This window comes from Heliangelus exortis, chromosome 3, assembly GCF_036169615.1.
Source record: "Heliangelus exortis chromosome 3, bHelExo1.hap1, whole genome shotgun sequence".
Taxonomy (NCBI): Eukaryota; Metazoa; Chordata; class Aves; order Apodiformes; family Trochilidae; genus Heliangelus; species Heliangelus exortis.
In genome coordinates this window covers 5423132-5437906 of record NC_092424.1, presented here as the reverse complement: position 1 = coordinate 5437906, position 14775 = coordinate 5423132, and the positions used below count along the sequence as shown (strand labels likewise).

General features: G+C 40.8%; 2 protein-coding genes across 4 annotated transcripts in view; one reads left to right on the top strand and one right to left on the bottom strand.

Annotated features, from left to right (window-relative positions):
* The window catches only part of TARBP1 (tRNA guanosine 2 -O-methyltransferase TARBP1), a 36748-nt gene extending 24556 nt beyond the window's left edge, over positions 1-12192 (top strand). Inside the window, exons 21-30 of one of the 3 annotated variants that reach the window (XM_071739002.1) lie at positions 552-620; positions 1177-1326; positions 3190-3276; positions 4197-4393; positions 5519-5600; positions 7245-7416; positions 7658-7849; positions 8716-8840; positions 9671-9807; positions 11838-12192. In XM_071739002.1, coding sequence (XP_071595103.1) covers positions 552-620; positions 1177-1326; positions 3190-3276; positions 4197-4393; positions 5519-5600; positions 7245-7416; positions 7658-7849; positions 8716-8840; positions 9671-9807; positions 11838-12000 — 1374 coding nt within the window. In that variant the 3' untranslated portion in view covers positions 12001-12192. Of the gene's footprint in view, positions 1-551; positions 663-1176; positions 1327-3189; positions 3277-4196; positions 4394-5518; positions 5601-7244; positions 7417-7657; positions 7850-8715; positions 8841-9670; positions 9808-11837 lie in introns of all 3 variants that reach the window. The other 2 variants (XM_071739001.1, XM_071739000.1) reach the window with 2 other exon arrangements.
* Positions 12193-12868: 676 nt separating this feature from the next.
* COA6 (cytochrome c oxidase assembly factor 6) lies at positions 12869-14671 on the bottom strand. Its single transcript, XM_071739033.1, has 2 exons — positions 14346-14671; positions 12869-13264 (listed from the first exon to the last, which is right to left on the bottom strand). The coding sequence occupies exons 1-2, from the start codon at positions 14487-14489 to the stop codon at positions 13169-13171; spliced, it is 240 nt and encodes a 79-aa protein (XP_071595134.1). The 5' UTR covers positions 14490-14671; the 3' UTR covers positions 12869-13168.
* Between the last annotated feature and the right edge of the window lie 104 nt (positions 14672-14775).

The following is a 14775-nucleotide window of genomic DNA, read 5'->3' as shown; positions in this document are numbered from 1 at the left end:
GAATTTTAAATCTTGCTAAAGCTCCATTTATCTCATCTCTTTTCTTTCACATAAAACATTGTAGAATATCAATTTCTGCCTCAAAGCTGTAGTTACAATCTGAGCTAGTTGGTAGCATGGCTAAACCCATTTTTAAACTGTAGACACTGAAGCAGAAATGTTTTCAGTGATGTGCTCATCTCTTCACTTAGGATCTTTACTACTTAGGTAACTAAACAGCTTGAGCCTTCATGCTCCACTTGATGTAATATTATTTGAAATGTTCATGCATATTTACAGTAGATGCTGTAAATTCTTCAACTTTCTGCTGTTTGAAGAGTCTTTAACATTTCTGTGATCTTAAGTGAAGATGCTAAGTGTATTTTTCAACTTTCTGAACTTTTCACGGTCGAGCGTCAAAATTTAAACACAAGAAATAAATATATTTTTCCTAACTTTAACCCTGATACTACCTGTGCAAGAGGATACTGCTTTCTCAGTACAGTGAAGTATATTTCCATGTGTTCAATTTTATTGAAGAATAGCTGATAAACCTTTTAATTTGCTTTTAGGATGAGCTGGTGTCCAGATCTAGAACACGCTATTACGCAAATTCTTTGCATCACAGAATTAAAAACCGGGTATGGCAAACACTCTTAGTCCTTCTTCCAAAGCTTGACCAGGTATTGCTTTTCACTGTAAATTCTTACATAAATAGATCTATACTGTCAGTAATAACTGCAAACTGCATGTGTTAAATTTCAGACATGTAATCTCTGTTGCTGATGTAGAAGTTTTGTGTAGTTTTGTTCTCTCCATCCAAAGTCGTGGATTTATGAGGCATTTCTAGAGGTCACTGAAAACTGGTTCTGGGATTTGTGAACTGTAGTATGTTAGAGCTGGTGAAAACCCTGTTCTGACTGTCTGGTTCAAAGCTTTTCAGTCAGTAGAAATGTTGCTACTTCATAACCTCACAGATAATTGAGAAATTTTAGTTTCGTCAAATGCTCCTTCATAATAAACTATTTGAAAAGTGTAATACAGACATTAGATGGTTCTAAAATGGGTTATGTGAATGTTAAAAATACTTGTAGCATTATGTCAAAGCAGGGAATGTTCTTCTGTTCAGATTTTTTTTTTGTCCATGGAAATAACTGTAGCAAGATACTAAATGGTTGCTTGGTTTTGTTTTTTCAGACTTTTTTGTGTGGAACCCTTGACAAAGTTTTCCAGGCTGGATTTGGTAACAATCAGGCATCTGTGAAATACTTCATAGAATGGATTGTTATCTTGAGTCTACATAAATACCCCCAATTCCTTAATAAATTCTGGGATTGCTTTTCCTATGTAAGTAAGAACTTTGGCATTCACTTGAGTAGCTTGAACAAAGAGGGTACAGTTTGTCTTCCTAGGTGGTATCTTTCTATGTATTCCAATTTTTTTTTTTTAGAAGTCATGGATTGTTGATTAAATTATCCTGGAAGTGAGTCTGGACTGTAGTCTTAGACATTTAGAAATTTGTGATCTAGAAGTGGCTGAAGTCAAGTGAATTTATCCATCTGGGATATTTCCTTTTATGTTGTTGATGCCACAAAGTCACTTGAGCTTTCCACACCAGCTTCTGTCTTCAGCATCATTGTCAGTGGGAACCTATCTTGCATAACACACACTGTATTTGGAGCTTTTAAGATGAATTTCTCTCACAGTGGAGTTCTGTAATGTGGCTCCAAAACTGGAGGTAGAGTCTGAATATTGGTACCCAAAAATCCTGAAAGGGCTGACTGAGAAGAGCTGACTTCTATTTTAATGTCTTGGGTTCTTCTTGACCTGCATCATTTGTCTGTATTCAGATCCTTGCCAATGTAGTTTTATGTATGTTTCTTTTTTTTTTTTTTTTTTTAATCCTAACTTTAGGACAAGAATTGAAATGAAATAGAAAAATTGGAAAACTATATTCACATTTTTCTGCCCCAAACAGGGCAGGGTTTTTAATACTGTTCTGAGAATGACTTTGCTTGCTAGTGATGTGTTGTGTTTTTTTGTTTTCCTTGGGGTTTTTCTGCATAGGGGAAAAACTTTTAGTTTTCATTTTATACTTTTTTTAAATGCATAAATATGGCTTGCCTATGAACTGATGAAAAGTGCTGTAAGGGATGTAAGCTTTTTCTATTTCAGGATTCCTTCCAAATACTCAGGCAGTTGGAATTGATAATTTATTGGAACAAAATGATCTCATGCTGATAACAAATGTACTGCATCACAGTGGGCCCACTCAAACAAACAGAGCAGGCAGAAGACATCTAGATTTATGAAAAATACAGGTGGCATTTTCAGAGGCTATCCCAGATAACAGTGACTCTGAAAAGCAGTGTCAGGATCATAGTGAAAAATAAGCTGAACTTTAGCACCCAGTGCAATGCTGTAACAAAATGGATTAATGGGGACCATCCCCCTTTGTCCTATCATTTCATCCCCTTATCAAAAGTCCCTCCCCTGCTTTTCTGTAGCTTCTGCTGGTACTGTCAGGCTGCTATAGGGGCTCCTTGGAGCCTTCCCTTCTCCAGGATGAACAACCCCAACTCAACCTGTCCTCATCAGAGGGATGCTCCAGACTTCTGAGCATCCTTGTGGCCCTCCAGCAGCTCCAGGTCCTTATGTTTGCTGGACCCAGAGCTGGACCCAGTGCTCCCTGTGAGGTCTCACAAGAGCAGAACAGAGACAGAATCACCTCACCATCCTTTTGATAGAGCCCAGGATATGGTTGGCTTTCTGGGCTGCAGGTCCTCATTGCTGGCACACCTTGAGCATCCCATTATCCAACACCCCCAAGTCCTTCTTCCTCAGGGTTCTTCTCAATCCATTCTCCACTCAACCTCTGCTTGTGCCTGGGCTTGTCCCCTCTCAGAGCTGAGCACTTGGCCTTTTTGAGCTTCATGAAGCTGAGGTCCCACCTCTCCAGCCTGTCAGGGTCCTTCTGGGTGTCCCCCCTTCCCTCCAGTGTGTCAGCAAACCATGTGTTAAAACCCCCACCTCTCCAAAATCTTAATAATACAAACTTGTTTTTTTTTTTAGTAAATTTTGCTGTGGAAACGAATTGGGGTTTTAATAGTGTTGATGTTATTGCACCTGCAAAAGATGCTGTGAAAATTTTAAATGGTATGAAAACATTTTATGTATGCATGTTTCTTCTTACATTCACTTATGCTTTAGGATGAAGAAAAGCTTAAAACAAGCATCTGCACATTTTTATCAGTGTTGGCACACTTTGACATCATTCTTCAAAATACCTCAGAGAAGGTAAGTTTGATTAATAGTGTTTATTCAGCTGCACTGTATGTGAGTTTCTGAAATAAACCCCATCTTTTTTTCAATCTCTTTTCAAAACCTTTTTAATACCTACTTCCTACTGAGGAATCCTTTTTTATGGCAAGCACCAACTCTTCCTGTTTCCTCTCTAACATACTGCATGGGCAGAAATTAGCTAAATAGGAGATATTCTGGGTACAGAGGGCTTGATTCCTGTGAGTTTTTCTAGATAGCTGCTTCAGTTTTAACTAAACATGGATACACCTGGGGTTGTTTTTCTTGTTGCTCTTGTTTAATCAGCATGAAATTGGGCAAATGTAACCTGAAAGGTGATCTTTCTATAGACTCCCAGCACTCTAATATGGAGTGCTTGGGCAATAGGTAGTCCATATTATTTAGAGTTCTGTATTTGGAGTTTTCAGGTTTTTTTAAATTGAACTTTAAAACAGAGGGTTAAACACAGTCAGATGTTACAATAAATAAATCAACTGCTTTATATATGTAGCAGTCCTGGCATTTCTGTCATTTTTACTAAACAGTATAAATTTACAAGATCAGCTTTCTGAAGTGCTAGAAAACCAGAATTTCATAGATGCTTCCTCGTATGCAGAAATAATTTTTTTATAAAGCAAATAAATCCATTTTCAAAATCCGAGTGAGGCTTTAGGTCTGTGCCCTAGTGAGAAGCAAGAAAATACTCAGGACCATGTTCTGAAGCTTTTATTTGCACAACACATTTACTGCTAAAGCTCTGGACTTTCTGAAAGGCTCTCTTGGGAGGAAGCCAGGGTTTCTTGGGCCACACTTCTAAATGGTGCATTTAAGACTTAACAAAACTGAAAGAAAAATCATTATCTTTGTTGGTTTCGGTTTGGGTTGGGTTTTGTGGGGTTTTCTTGTTTGTTTTTCAGAAAGCAGCTTTGAAGAAAGCCCTGATAGTTGTTCTGCAGTGGTGTTTCAATCATAATTTCAGCGTCCGACTTTATGCATTAATTGCCCTTAAAAAAATCTGGGCTGTGTGCAGGGTGCTGCACGTGGAAGAATTTGAAGCTCTGACCCCAGTCATTGAATCCAGCCTTCAACAAGTGGAAAACATGCATGGCACAGGGTTAGTCACATTTTTCTGATATACAGCTTAAGGTTGTGAGCCATTTGCAGCAAGTCCAACCTTTAAAAAAAGATAATTTATCTAGATAATTTATCTATCTATTTGGTAATTTATCTATTTATTTGGGGTGTTTTTTGGTAGTAAGGGTTGGGATAATTATTCTGTTTAAAGATAAACCAAGGCTTGGAAACTGAAATCAGATTGTCAGCAAAGAAAATGAAGTGATGATTCAGTCTGAAAGCACATCAGGAAAAAACTCAAGGCATACTTGAACAGTGCTCATAGTTTATGGATGGGGTAATAAAAAGACAGTCAGGAGTGCTTGATTTTCTTACCTGATGGGCTTTGAGGCAATACAAATAATTCTTGCAACCTTCCCAGTAGTAATAAATTCTGAAATATAAACTCTTAAGTGTTTTTAGTATTTGAAAAAAATTGCATGGGAGAAAAATGGACAGGGAAATTAATTTGGGCTGATGGCTAAATGAGTTTTACAGAAGTGCTTTTCTGCTTACTGGTTTGGAAGTACAGCAATTGAGTTAAATTTTGTACCATGTGTGTTTGTATCCTTCTTAGCCCTGTTTTTAAGAAGTAATTTAGAATTTCCAATAGTGCTGCAAATCAACGTAAATTTGGGACTGCTGCTGACATGCTTTTTTTTTTTTTTCCTTTCTTTGAGAACAGTCATATTAATTTTTCCAGTCACTGTTAAATCACCCATGTGAAGACACGAGATGAAAAAAAAATAGCAGAAATGTATTTCTTTCTTTTTGACAGCCAAAAGTTGTCACTGAACTATAAGCTAGCATTTGGTTTCCTTCAGAGGGCCTGGACATGATGTGATGTGATGTGATGATTCCCTTTTTTGTGAAACTTGCTTCCTTAAGTAATAGAATTTGGAGGCATGGTATGGGCTTTTCTTCAAACATAAGTAAGACTTATTTCCTGAATGCTGGGATTTTTGTGGGGTTTTGTTTTATTGTTAAAATGGGTCCTTGTTAATTGTTGAAGTATTTTCTTCCCCGTTGATGTATAATAAATTATAACCTGGTTGCCTTAATGCAATTTCACAATTGAAAAAAGCTCTAATATTGCCTTTTTTGTGCATCTTTTCTGCCATTGCAGGAATGCTAGGAGGAACTGGCAGAGAATTCAAGACCATTTCTTCTTTGCAACATTTCATCCACTTGAGGATTATAGTCTGGAGGCAAGTCTGAGCCTGCTGCTGATCACAGTGTAGCTGTACAACAATTTTTTTTTCTTTGAGTTTGTTCTAATGTAGGATGAATAATGGTCAACTATTACTCATTTAAAAATTCTGAAAAATTACTTCACCTAAAGTGTGATTGATTGTAGACTAAGGCTGCAGCTTAATTCTCTAATTATTTCTGTGTTAAAAAAACCTAAGTCAATTAAAAGGAGGTATGTGTGATGACTGTGCCCAGCTGTGTGGGAATTAATCAGGTTTTACCTTCGTGGCTGGAAAAGTTACTTCTAATAACTGAAGAGCACCTACTTAATCATGTGTAGTTTGTTAGGATTTTTGAGACATCTCGTGTTCTTAGGAGCATCTTGGGGTTGTTTAATAAAAATTTTGTTTGATATGAGTGGCATCCAGATACATAACTCCAAGAGCATCTTCTTCAGCTGTCCCTGCAGTCATAGCTTAAATGATTTAAGAGCTGAATAAACACTGAGGGAAGGCAGGCAAAAATAAGGGTGCAGATATAAAAGTAAGAGAGAGGAGCTGAGCTGAACATAGAAGATAAGCATGGAAGTGGGAAGGGGCATGTGTGTTCTGGCACAAACAGGGCCATCTTTCAGAAAAGGAATTTTATCTTTTTTAACTGACATTCTGTACAACTCCCTGAAAGGAGGTTGGAGCCAGGGGGGAGTTGGGCTCTTTTCCCAGGCAGCTCTCAGCAAGACAAGAGGGCACAAGAGGTCTCAAGTTGTGCCAGGGGAGGTTTAGGTTGGACATTAGAAAGAATTTCTTTCTGGAGAGGGTGCTCAGCCATTGGAATGGGCTGCCCAGGGAAGGGGTGGATTCTCCATCCCTGGAGATATTTCAAAAGAGCCTGGATGTGGCACTCAGTGCCATGGGCTGGGAACTGCAGCGGGAGTGGATCAAGGGTTGGACTTGATGAGCTCTGAGGTCCCTTCCAACCCAGACAATTCTATGATTCTATGAAATACTTCTATGAACATTAAAATATGCTTGGCATGACTTAGAAAATGAGGAAGTTAAAATCCTGAGCAAGAAAACAAAGCCAGGCTAATACCTGTTAAGTAGATAACTGTATTCAGGCTGTATGTTCAGCTTGAGGGTGCATTGGGATAAATAAAATGTCTGGGTTTTGAACTCTTCTTCCTCAGCCTTTGCCTTGGTGCTTGTGTTTGCTTCTTCTGGATGAATCATGGTTAGCTGCATTGGGACTGGATTTTACCACTAGATTTTAATGCTTTTGACATTTAATCAGTCCTCATTCTGTGCCAGAAGTTCATAAGGGCATCTGAAAATTCTTCAGGGTTACTTGCACGTAAAATATTTGCACAAGACTTGTGTGCTGAGAAGCATGGTGTTAATTCTTGGGTGTTCTGCAGTTTCAGAACAGGTGGTGATGCAGATCCTTTGAAAGGTCTAATCAGAAAGAGGCAGAGATTAGATTTATGAACTGTGTGTACAGTGATGAATATATTGAGAGATAGTTATGTGCCAGGAAAAACAAGTAGTAAAATAATAGAATGCTAAATAAAAAAGCTGTGTACAATAAAATTAGCAGAGAATAATTTACTACCTTTTTTGCTTGCTTTAGTGCTGCTTTGTTAGTAACACTGTGTTACATTGCAGACAATATTCTACACTCTCCCACGCCTTTCAGAACTTGCTGAGGATGAATGGATCTCCCTCTCTAAATTTGACAGATTCCCTGAAATTCCTTTGCCACCAACATTTCAGTGGTCCCGTTCTGCAACAAAACTTCTTGACCTGAAGCCAAGTGACTGGTCTCAGCAGGACATGGGTACAAGCATACTTAATTTAGCTTAAATATAATTATTTGTATGTAGCAGCTGTATACATCCCTGCTCAGTCTCCTCTTTGTGGGGTTTTGTAGCCTTGTATCTGTGTAAGCAAAGTATTTATCTCATAAACTAATAATGATGACTGGTGGTGTCTGCAGTATCACCATTTAGATAATTTTCACTGAAGCAGTGGTTTCACTACCACTTGCCCATCCATATGACTAATATTTGTTTTTATAGGTTCAAATTCAGCTGAAACAGATAGCCAGACAGAATGGACTGATGTTCAGAAAAAAATCATACCCTGGAAGAACAGTACTCCTAGTTCAGACCTGGAAATGGTGTTTCAGGATCGTGCTGCTAAGCTTGGGAAATCAAACAGCAGGCTGATTGTGGTAGCTTCACTTATTGATAAACCAACCAATTTAGGAGGTAAGGTTGTGATTGCACAGTTTTTTAACTTTTATTTTAGATTTCAGAGCCAGTTTGGATAATAAGAATTAATTTTGTCTTGTGCTGATAATTAAAAAGATATTTTAAGTACTCTCTGGAGACATAAATCATTATCCTGCAAAAAAATTGGTAACCAAAAGAAATATTACCTGCTTCAGAAGAAGGGGTCTTCTACAGATGCTTTTGAAAAATAAGAAAAATTACATTTCACATAACATGCATGAATTAAATAGAATGTTGCTGTAAACCATGCTCAGTTTCTTCTTGTTTTTATAGTCTTTGTTGCAGTTGGTTTTCAGCCCTGTATGCAGTTGGATGCCATAATTTGCTTTTACATTTTTTTCTCTAACAATGGTACCAAATCTTGGAAACCTAGAAGTTCCTCAAGACTTCTGGACCATAAAGTGCTCCTTCACAAGCTGTGATACAATAAATCCCACAAATACTTCATTGCATGGTGCTTGCTCTTGTCAGCAGCTTAAATAACTGCAGTGAGACTCTTGATGAAAATTATGCCCACAAGCTGGTGCTGTCTGCATTGTGATGCTGTGATGTGTGAGTCTCTCAAGCCTGGTACTGAATTTAGAGCTTAAGTGTCTGTGTGTGTGTCCATCCATCTCTGCTGACTTCTTATTCTGTGTAATTACTGTTGTAGCAACACCCTGTCAGGCAGTGCTGTTCTGATTTTCATCTTTCTGCTGCATTACAAAACAATTTTTTTTTTTTTTTCGTGGTAAACTGTATGGAAGAAGCTGTGATTTGGAGCAGATCTAAGGAGGACTTGCAATTCTTTAAAAAGAGAGGACTAAAATAGCCATTTCTCAAAAATTGAATTCCTTTTGCAGGTTTATGTCGTACAAGTGAAATATTTGGAGCATCTGCCCTGGTGGTTGGCAGCCTTCACTACGTACAGGATAAACAGTTCCAGCACCTCAGTGTTTCTGCAGAGCAGTGGCTCCCCCTGGTTGAGGTGAATGGAAACTTTTTAATAGCTAAAAAATATACTGAACATCCTCAGTTCATCAGCTGCATAGTTCAGAGACCTGTTTTTTTTTTTTTTTTTTTTTTTCTCCTGCAAAATACTTTTTTTTAAACAAAAGTTGCCACTGTTATCTCTGAGACTTGGTCTTGACATCTTGACTGTGGGTCACCCTCATAAAAAAATAGTTTTAATTTTGTATTGTAGCTGATTATGTGAGATTTCACTGTTGAATCTTAATCTGTGTGCTGTAGAGGTGTGTTGGAATTTAAGGTTTATCTGTAAAAGCTGAACAACACTTCATTTTTTTCTTGCTTGGTCCAGTGCTTTTGGTAACTCCATGGGGGTGATCTTTGAGTTTGCCTGAAGCTAACTTGTGTCAAGCTTTTAGAACCTATTTTGTTGCTTACAAAAATGAGGGTTTCAATCTTCCTGTTTAGTATTTGGTAGGAAATGTTTTTGTGAAATTTTATAATAATTGGGATTTCAAGATCAGCTTTGTTTGTTGTTGGAAAAATTTAGTTCAGCTTTTTCATAGTTTTTTCCCATGTATTTTCAGCCTATTAAGACTTTCTTTCAGAACAAGGCAGCTGTAGTGTGCTCTGCCTAAAACAGAATTCTGATTTTTCATTGTATTTGTAGAGTGGCATTACTCAACCTTCCGTGCTACTTAAGAGCCCTTAAAATGTTAGTAAGTTATGGACAATCTTTGGGGAGTCATTCATCTTTAAAACAGTCCAAGTAAATTGATTTTTACAGTAATTTTGGAATTTTAAAAATGGCAGTATTTAAATACTTGTGTATTTCTCTCTGCTGGACAGGTGAAACCATCTCAGCTTGTTGATTATTTACAGCAGAAAAAAACAGAAGGCTACACTATTATTGGTGTGGAGCAGACAGCTAAAAGTTTTGATCTGACAGAATATTCCTTCCCAGAGAAGTCACTGCTGCTGCTGGGGTAAGAACACAGAATTCTCTGTAAATCTGCCTCTTGCCATCCATCCCTTCTACTTGACAGAGTTTGTCAAACCCAAGGTAAAGGTGGCTTTAGAAGAAGTGATTGTGGAAAGAGCAGAGCTTGGCTTTGTGTGCTGGGGAGTGGTAACTATTGGTATCTCCTCCTGAATGATCCTTCTCCAGATATTTAATTACCCTACACTGAGGCTCAGGATGAAGTAGCAAAGCTTTGCAGTGCAAGTAGAGGCTGGGACCATTTCAGAGAGAAGCAATGATGAATTTCTCCAGGCAGACAGCTCTTGGGTGTAACAAAGGGGAGAGTGCTTCAAGAAATCTAGAGGAAAGTGCCAGAAAGCTCCTGGAATTACTGGGCCACTGAGACCAGGAGGAAGGGTTTGTCTGTCCATCCTTTTAGGACAAACTGGGCAGAAAAGAAATGAGGGAATTTTAGAATGTTAGGTAGGGATAGGACATGGGGGAATGGGTTCAAATTAGGGGAAGGCAGATTTAGGTTGGATGTTAAGAAGAAGTTCTTCCCCATCAGGGTGGTGAGACCCTGGCACAGGTTGCCCAGAGAGGTGCTGGAAGCCCCATCCATCCCTGGGAGTTTTTAAGGCCAGGCTGGATGGGGCTTGGAGCAACCTGGGCTGGTGGGAGGTGTCACCCCATGGCAGGGGGGATGGACCTGGATGATTTTAAAGGTCACAACCCTGAAAATTCTATGATTCTGATTCCAAACACTTGTTCAAAACTCTTAGTATGCAGTTTGTCTTCATATAATTCTCAATCACTTTATCTTCTAATTAAAAAGTTTTAACTACTGATGACTTTTGGTAGCTTCTGAAGAGGTGAAACATTTCCAGCTCAAGGCTTCCAGCAGTTCTGATGTCCCCTCATTCTGAGTGTCACGTGGGCAGCTGAGCTTCCCTGCTGCCCTGCTCAGTTCTTCTGCAGCTGTTGATGCCATCATGTAAGGAGAGTTTCAAAATAAAGGCAGGCAGGGAGTCATTCATTATGTTGGGTGCTCAGCTACTGCTGGAGCAGGGAATTCTCCTACATCCAAGCTCAGTCAGCTCTCCCATAGAATCATAGAATGGGCTGGGTTGGAAGGGACCTCAGAGATCATCAAGTCCAACCCTTGATCCACTCCCGCTGCAGTTCCCAGCCCATGGCACTGAGTGCCACATCCAGGCTCTTTTGAAATATCTCTAGGGATGGAGAATCCACCCCTTCCCTGGGCAGCCCATTCCAATGGCTGAGCACCCTCTCCAGAAAGAAATTCTTTCTAATGTCCAACCTAAACCTCCCCTGGCACAACTTGAGACCTCTTGTGCCCTCTTGTCTTGCTGAGAGTTGCCTGGGAAAAGAGCCCAACCCCCCCCTGGCTCCAACCTCCTTTCAGGGAGTTGTAGAGAGTGATGAGGTCTCCCCTGAGCCTCCTCTTCTCCAGCCTCAACACCCCCAGCTCCCTCAGCCTCTCCTCACAGGATCTGTGCTCAAGTCCCTTCATCAGCCCAGTTGCCTCCTTTGGACCTGCTCCAGCACCTCAATCTCCTTCCTGAGCTGAGGGGCCCAGAACTGGACACAGGACTCAAGCTGTGGCCTCACCAGAGCTGAGCACTGGGGCAGAATCCCTTCCCTGGACCTGCTGGCCACGCTGTTCCTGAGCCAGCCCAGGATGCCATTGGCCTTCTTGGCTACCTGGGCACACTGCTGGCTCCTGTTCAGCTTCCTGTCAATCCAGACTCCCAGGTCCCTTTCTGCCACTCTGTGCCCAGCCTGGAGCTCCCCATGGGGTTGTTGTGGCCAAAGTGCAGGACCCAGCCCTTGGCCTTGTTGAACCTCATCCCGATCTGTGATGGATTTATGGTTTTCAAGATCATTTCTACTGAGGGTGGGTGCACCCTTTGCCAGATGTTTTGGTGCTGTTGTGACTTTTGCATGTTTTTTGTTGGGTTTTGTTTTTTTGTTTTTTTTTTTCTGGAACCTCTGTCTTCTCTCAGATCCAAGTAACTGCTTCTTCTTTCCTAGGAATGAACACGAAGGAATCCCAGCAAACCTGATCCACCAGCTGGATGTCTGTGTGGAAATCCCTCAGCAGGGCATCATCCGCTCGCTCAACGTCCACGTCAGCGGGGCCCTGCTGATCTGGGAGTACACCAGGCAGCAAGTCATCAGGCAAAAACAAAAATAATTCCTAAAATTGTGCCTTACAGTACAGCTGGGTGCCTGGCTATGGTGCTACAACAGAAAAAAAATCTGGATAGGTGGAGAGACAGACTCAGGGTGAACGAGGGTTCTTCTTCTGCATGTTTTGTTCTCTGATTTTTAAACGCCTTAAACACTTTACACCTCTTGAAATAAAACTCTTGTGTTGGAAAGAAATGTTATTTATATTGCATGGGGTGGGATTTTTCTACTGTTAGAACACCAGCATAGCACCATCAACAGCCCCAAACTGCATCCCAGGATTTTTACTGCAGACACTTGGTGATGAAGATGCTTAAAGTGGTGCCTTCCTCATAACCACAATCAGAACACAGTAAAGCTCTGAATGCCTTATAGATACAGAAAAATAGATAATTTTTGCAAGGTTAATTCACTTAAATGATTAAAAACTACCTGTGTTGCCCCTCCTTTTTTTTTTTTTAATGCCTTGCATGGTTAAATTTACTCATCCTTCTCTCAGCAGGCTGTATCTCTAAGGGAGTCACATGGGTGAAGTAATCACAAAAAAAATAATTACAGAAAAGGCCATAATGTGATAAAAAAAAGGCAGCAATAATTATAAGTAATTGCCATCCTTCTAACACATTCTGATTGGACTGTAACCACTAAGATAAAAATTGCTATTACCTATAAAAAACCCAAGATATGTAAATTACAGACCAAATGCACAAGGATGCCTTAGGTCTTCTGATTTATCAACTGAAGTCTGATATAAAATATATTTTAAAGTACTTAGAAATACTTGGTAAATGACAATTACAAATCACATCATTACCACCATCTATTTCTGAGGAGAAGAAGTGGCTTTCTTAAAAAAAAAAACAAACACTGACTTAGTGAAAACCCCCCCATTTATTGTTTCCTTTAGCATCTGTACATTACAATTAAATAATCCTTTATTCCTGTGAAACCACTTAATTATACATCCAAAACCTGAGATTTTTGAACCAGATTTCTTTAAAAGCTGTCCATGAGCACTGTTTCTCAGCAGCTGCACCAAACTTTGCACCAAGAGGCAGGCTGCATCTCAGGGAGCAGCCAGGTTACCAGGGCTTGAGCTCAAGCAGCTTCTGTTGCTTTCTTGTGCTCCTTCCTTCTGTATTTTTACCACATTTTTATTGCCAGCAGGGTGCCTAAGACTTCCCAGCAGCCTCTGGAGGATGAAACCCTTCTGTTTCAAGTTTTTTTTTGTATTTTAAAAAGTCTCTTCTTCTATCAAAATATTTAACCTGTTTAAAAAAAAAAAAAAAAAAAAGATCTCTGTCAGAAGAAACCAGCAGAGGAAGGGCCTTTTTGTTCATCAAAAGAGTGAGGAATAAACAGTATTTGATCACTGAGTTTAAGGAGGATTTTAACTAAATTAAATTAGGGGTTTCTCCAAAGAGGAAGTGGGTTGGGGGATGACTTTTTTTCTGGTTTGTGGGTGTTTTTATAATTCTGAGCCTCAACTCCCCCATCACAGCCACCCTATTACTTCCACAGACATCTAAAAAAAGTAATGTGCAGAGCCTTGCTATTTTCCCTCCTGTGAACAGGGATTATTTCTAATAAAAAAATCAACCTAGCAGCTTTTTTACACTGCCACAGACTATGTGACCTCTTAAAACATCAGCTGCAGCCACTGGTGTGTGGGGGCAATGCCACATGGCAGAACTGCAGTGCTTAAAAGTGTCAGGAAGTGCAGAAATTCTGAAGGGACCTGAGTTTTTTTTTAGCTGACTTCAGTCTACAAGCTCCAGCAGAAACTGTTCAGCACCACTGGTACTAAAAGGCCAAGTAAAAAAAAGAATTGTAACATCTTAGGAAAACCAAAAAGCATCAATGAGCTCCATGTAAGCAGATGGTTTACTGTGCAATGAAACAGCATGAAAAAAGCTACAGAAAGTATGACAGCTCTGCACCTGCAACTCCTGCACCTCCTCCCTTCTGTACTGATCTTTCCTCAAATAATTAAAGCTTCCAAATACCTTCCAGAATTTTTAAAAAAAATGAAACAAGAAGCCTGCACACTTGGTGTGTTTATCTGGAAGCTTGAGTTGAGTTTCCTTTCCCTTTACACTGCACACTTTATACTCTTCATAGATCCTGGGCCAGTCAGGGGCTTGCTCAAGAATTTTAACTTGAGTGAAAACGAGCAAACCAATTCCGTTTTAGGAAGGTGCAGGGTTATCTAGGGGAAACCCACGGATAACAGGCAGCTGCCCTCACCTACAACCATTTAGGACCAACCATTTTAGGACCCCGTGGGGGCTGCTCCTGGCTCCCTCCTTGCTTGGGGAAGCCGGAGGGGGCGGGGGAGATGCTGCTCACCCATTGCTGCGGACACAGCGACTCGAAGGAGAGCCGCAGCTTCTCGCACTTGGCGGCATCCTCTGCGTGGCTGTCCAGGCAGTGCCAGAACTCGTCCCGGGCCCCCCAGCAGGCCTTCCTCTCCGCCATCGTTGGCGCCGACATCTTCGCTGCCCCCCTGCACACACAAACGGGGGTGGGATACGCGCAAGTCGCTTCCGAGCAGGCTGTGGGGCGCTCACCGCACACCCAGCGGGGCCCGGAGCCGCCCTTTCCCCGGACCCACGCCGGTATCGGGTCCCCGAACCGAACTCACCCGCCCGGCCCGGCCTGAGGCGGAGAAGGTCGCGCTCCCGGAAGCGGCGCTTTCCCCCACTGCGCATGCGCCGCTGTGACGTACCGCGCGGGGATTGGCTGGCGGAGAGGAAGTCCCGCCCCTTTCTCTGCGGGC

Coding starts and splice junctions, on each gene's coding strand:
- COA6 (XM_071739033.1), bottom strand. CDS start 14,489: ATGTCGGCGCCAACGATGGCGGAGAGGAAGGCCTGCTGGGGGGCCCGG. Junction 13,265..14,345: donor CGCTGTGTCCGCAGCAATGG/GTGAGCAGCATC, acceptor TTTTTTAAACAG/GTTAAATATTTTGATAGAAG.